The sequence below is a fragment of the Triticum dicoccoides genome, unplaced genomic scaffold, assembly GCF_002162155.2.
Source record: "Triticum dicoccoides isolate Atlit2015 ecotype Zavitan unplaced genomic scaffold, WEW_v2.0 scaffold194222, whole genome shotgun sequence".
NCBI lineage: Eukaryota > Viridiplantae > Streptophyta > Magnoliopsida > Poales > Poaceae > Triticum > Triticum dicoccoides.
In genome coordinates this window covers 1-5317 of record NW_021231559.1, presented here as the reverse complement: position 1 = coordinate 5317, position 5317 = coordinate 1, and the positions used below count along the sequence as shown (strand labels likewise).

The window sequence follows — 5317 nt, the reverse complement described above, 5'->3', positions numbered from 1 at the left end:
AAACAAATAACAAGAAAACAAAAACGAAAAAAAGAAAAGTAAGAAGAAATTAGAAAAAGAAACATAAAAGAAGAAACAAAAAAGAAAGAAGAAAAAAAGAAAAACCGTTAAGAGAACCTTCTAGAAGGTTTCCAAAACCAGAAAAAAAAACCGGCTGGGAAACTGTTTCCCAAAACCGGAAACATGTTAAATGGGCCAGACCAAGGATAGCGCTCGATCGCTGGCTCTGCGCGATGCGTCGACTGTTTGACGCAACGAGCGTCCAGTAGGAAATTCCTAACAAGTCTCGTCATAAGTGAGACAGAGAGAAACCTAACGTCGGGGCAAGTCCAAAGGGCCGGCCCAGCCACGAGGGAGGCCACCGCCTCCTTTTTCTGTTTTTACGGTTTATGTTTTCTTTTTTTGCATTATTTTTTACTTTTGTGTAAACTTTAAAATATTCTAAAAATATACATTACAAAAAAGACTATAAGAAAGATTTGAATTATGTGGATCAAGCATTTGAAATATGTTAAATGTGTATAGAGAAAATGTTTATCACATACACAAAAATGTACAAAAAAACTGATCACTTATTAAAAAAATGTTAATCAAGCGCTTGAAAATATTTGTACAAGAATTTGAAAAATATTAATCAAGATTTTGAATTTTTTTAAAATGTGTATATAGAAACTTTTGACCATGTATTAAAAAGATGATTTTATTATCATGTATATAAAAATAATAATCAAGCATTTCAAAAAATATTAGACAATTATTTGGAAAATAATAATCCAGCATTTGGAAACGTAAAAATTTGTACAGAAAAAATGTTGATCTTTTATTAAAAATGTTGAATTATTTTAATCATGTAATTAATAATGCTATTCAAACATTTGAAGAAATGAGGAACAAGTATTTGAAAAATGTAAACCAAACATTTGGACAGTGTTAAACGTGTATAGAAAAAGTGTTGTACATGTATTAAAAAAAATGAAGGAAAAAATTTGATCATGTATATAAAAATGTTAATCAAGCCTAAAAAAATATGTTGAACAAGTACTTAAAAATTATTAATCAATCATTCTAAAAATATGCTAAGTGTGTTTAGATAAATGTTGACCATGTGTTCAAACAAATGTTAAAATTGCATTTACTAAATGTTAATTAGGCATGTGAAAAAAATGTTTAATGTGCATAGAGAAAGACCATGTACTAGAGAATTTTAGTATTTTAAATTTTAATTGAGCGTCTGAAATTTTTTAGAAGTGTTTATTGAAAAGATGTTGACCATGTATTTAAAAAGCATTGATCTTGAATTAGAAAATGTTGATTTTGTATTAGAAAAATGTTAATTTTTTATTAAAAAATGTGTATAGAAGAAATATTGACCATGTATTACAAAATGTTAAATTTATATTGGAAACCTGTTGTTGATATATAAAAAATGTAGAATAAAAATAGAAAAAATAAATAAAACCAGAAAAATGAAAACGGAAAAAAGAAACAAAATAAACCAAAGAAACATGAAAAATGAAATAGGAGAAACAAATGCAGAAAGAATGAAAAACCGAAAAAAAATCATTGAAAAGAAAGAAAGAAACAGAAAATCGAAAAATAAAAAAAAGGAAATTGAGTAAGTAAAAAAACCCTTTAAAAACCCTGAAAGAAACAAAGAATAAATGGAGAATAAATAAGAAACCCCAACAAAAACAAAAGAATAAGGGAAAGAGAGAAAACCCGGAGAAAATCGAATAATGGCATCTACAATTGTAGACTCTTATGCATGCGCTTATAGTGAAAAAACTAAATAGCTGAAAATTGAAGATGCGATGCAGCGCAAACTCAATGCAGCTGTTGAAAATGGTTCCATCTTATGCTGAAACTTGCTTTTTTGTTTTTTGAAAACCTTGCTCCTTCTCTAGAGGCCCGTTGTAAAGTTGCGATCCAGTTATGGTATATTTGTTTCTTATGCGGATGCCATGAAGCATTATGAGCACCGGTAAATCGATCGGGCTCAAGCAAGCATGAACACTTGTAATTATCTTCTGGTCTGCAGAAAGAAATGCCATGGAGCTTCTTCATACATATTTCAAATGCTCCCCACGTACAGTATGTGCAACCAAATCTGCAAGATTTCTCAGGTACCTAGTAGAAAGTAAACCAAGGTGGAATAGAAAGAAAAATCTGCAAGCCAAGTAACACAGTTCAAATCATCAAAAATACTCAATCCAACTCTATTAACACGTAGGGTTCAGACAACACTTTGTAGGACATTAGCCGATCCATCCTGCTTCTCTTAAGTTAATTGGCTGTCGTAGAAGAATGTTCCTAATGCAGCAAATCATTACATGGTACAGTTAATCCATCAATGTTGCATCAGACTGTAAGCATTCTTCAGGCAAGCTCTGCATAAATGAGTCAGGGTAGTTATGCTAGCGAGCTGGCGATGTCTTCTGCTGGTTTTGTATAAGCAACTGCCATGAAGCTACCTCTTCATAGCATTATTTCACTCTCTTGCAAATATCTTGCCGTCCCTCTCCAGTTTATGAGGTAAAAACTAATGCAACATCTGAGTGTAGAAACTCTGTTTTGAGTAACTAACATTACAACAGAGAGTATCGTAAACGTACATTTGAATCTGTAAAAAGCTCTTCCGTCCGAATCCTTTCGAAGCCTAATTTAGGCTGACACACATCACATAAGGAGTTGATAACGGTGAGTACAATGCTCAACATGTACAAAGAGAAATAGGTACATGAACATTCTACAAGGAAGGCCACTACAGAAACAAGAAATACAGATACAACAATTGTCTTGAAGGCATCATAGGTTAGTTTAGAATAATGAAATCAGACAAACCATTACACGGCCATATTTGAAGAAACGAGATAGATAGACAGACTAGCAACAGAGAGTATAATCTCTTGTCGGTCAAGAATACCTTTGGAATTAGGGAATAGTGACAACAGCTGAATCAGGCAGACAGACACAGACATATTTGATCAGACGAGATAGATAGACAGCTGGGTAGATACATGGAGGCCGGATATAGCACATTCATCTCTTGCCTCTGAAGAATGCCTTTAGAATTCAGGAACCATAACAATCATACATATGTGCGCTGCTCCACCAGACACCTGAGGAGCACATAAGCAAATACTCCCTCCGTCCCATAATATAAGAACGTTTTTGACACTAGTGTAGTGTTAAAAACGTTCTTATATTTTGGGACAGAGGGAGTAGCATTCAGAACAAACAAGGCAGCTGGGAAATATAGTGAGAAAGTCGCGAGAAAGTTAAACAAAAGCTGGCTGTTTATCCAGCGCGCCTGTTGGAGATGCTCTTAGTGATAAGTTGAGTTTTTTTTTTTGGAGAGGATCAAGTTGAGTTTTAGGTGGCAGAGCTTTGGCATGGTCCCAACCTCGATCTTCAAACCCTCGGTGCAATAAAATCTAAAAAGTTGGAAGTTCTGTATACTAGGACATCGTATTAGACTGTACACATTTGTCGTTAATAATATTGAGATCCCACCGAAAAATATATACCAAGAGTTTACGGATGACATCATGAGTCCGCTAACAGAACAGTCTTTTTGTTTGTTATAAAATAGTACAAATTGATCATTACATATACAAATTTTTCGATTGATGACCGTCTCCTGATGTGTGGTGGAGCGAGCAGCGGCCTCTCCGACGGCATCATTATCTAGATTCTAGATGGAGAAGCAGGAGGAGCGAGGGGCCATTGGAGGAGAGAGGCTGTCATGTCAATCGCCTATGGCGTCCTTCAAGGGAGGGAGGAGAAGGAAAGTGGGGTATCATGAGGATTGCGAGGACGGAGATGGGTTCGAGAATGAATCGGAAGGGGACAACTGAGGATTGGAGTGTGGGGAGTGAGGTGGGCGCCAGATTTTAGACGAGAATGAAGATGAATTCCTGGCGTCCCACAGATCTGCAATCACCGCCTAGCTAGTTTCAACCTGCGCAAAAAAGAAAGCACTCATAAGACAAGCACAAGTATAGACAGCAATGAAAATGAAAGGTGTAGCAAATTAATTAACTATGCTTAAGCTGCGTATCAGTATGTATACCTCGCATCCTTTCCGCCGCAGCTCCTTTAGTGTGATGTCATCTTCAGAAATCTGGTCCATATAGCTCAGCTTCAGGTGACCGAGGGATGGAAGGTGCAGTAATCCTTCCGGGAGCTTGCTCATCTTCTTGCACTGCAAAAGTTCCAGGTGGGAGAGCTTTGGCATTGCCCCTTCCTCCATCCTCCACACCTCGGTGGAAAAATTACCAAGTTCTAACTCTTGCAGCCGAGGAAACCCTTGGGCAGAGCAGCACATGGTCTGGCCTTTGTACCCCCTCAACTCCAAAACCACAAGACAGGGGATTTTCTCCAGGATCGGCATCGGGTCTTGTTTTATGACAATAGCATGTAGAACAAGACGACGTACGCTTTGGGGGAACTCAGCAGGCAGCTTATCCAGCACACCGAATTGGTCAAGAGTAATATCAACCAGGTGAGGCATGTTTGCAAATATGTTGAGCACCTCCACTGGTATATTGGGGAGCATCGACAAGGAGAAGGTTGTTAGTTGATTCAGCTGGCCCAAGAAAATCATCATGTCATGACAGCGGAAACCAATGCCAACAGGTTCAAGATGCAACACAAAGCTCTGTAGCTCTTTCTGCTGCAGTCGCACACTCCTTGTAGGTGGTGGTGGAGAAAAATTTCTGCTACATAAAAGGTAAACATGCCTTAGAGTAGGGATGTCCCAGAGCGAGTTTGGCAATACTGACTCAAATTCTGTGCGTTTGAGATCTATAGTCTGCAAGTAAATGAGTTTGCCAATTGAAGAAGGGAGCGTCACACTTCCACAATCTGTCAACCTAAGCAATTTTAGGTGAATGCACCGACCAATTACGCTGGAGAAATCTTTTAGTGTTGAATCTTCAATGCAAAGAACTCTCAGGAATATGAGCTTAGGAAGGGACACTGATACAAGCTGAAAGCCAAGCAGACTTCGAACATTAGGCGTCGCAGGTAAAATCTGATCACTCAAAGTTTGAAAACTAAAACGATAAGACACCAAGTTATCAGACGATGATGATACACTAGCTTGGCATGCAAATTTTTTTAGAGTGCATTACATGTCAGAGAAAAAGCTAGCCGCATACAAGGACATATAGTAAATTTGAAAATGGAATCAATTAATACGAAGAGACCAGGAGACGAAACCTGACCTGCAGTTTTGTCGATGGCATCAAGAAAACCATCTTGTCTTGCCTCTTCTATGCACCAGTCATGTAAGATATCGTGAATTCTTATTCTC

At 37.4% G+C, this 5317-nt stretch overlaps 1 protein-coding gene across 3 annotated transcripts; it reads right to left on the bottom strand.

The window, feature by feature from the left end:
* Window positions 1-3514: 3514 nt before the first annotated feature.
* Window positions 3515-5317, bottom strand: LOC119344937 (probable disease resistance protein RF9). Of its 3 annotated transcripts, none has more exons than XM_037615218.1 (3): window positions 5229-5317; window positions 4073-4718; window positions 3515-3961 (listed from the first exon to the last, which is right to left on the bottom strand). In XM_037615218.1, the coding sequence occupies exons 2-3, from the start codon at window positions 4607-4609 to the stop codon at window positions 3947-3949; spliced, it is 552 nt and encodes a 183-aa protein (XP_037471115.1). In that variant the 5' UTR covers window positions 4610-4718; window positions 5229-5317; the 3' UTR covers window positions 3515-3946. The 3 variants fall into 3 exon arrangements, with proteins under 3 accessions (XP_037471115.1, XP_037471113.1, XP_037471114.1); XM_037615216.1 differs by having other exon boundaries at window positions 3515-3933; XM_037615217.1 differs by lacking the exon at window positions 5229-5317 and having other exon boundaries at window positions 3515-3933; window positions 4073-5151.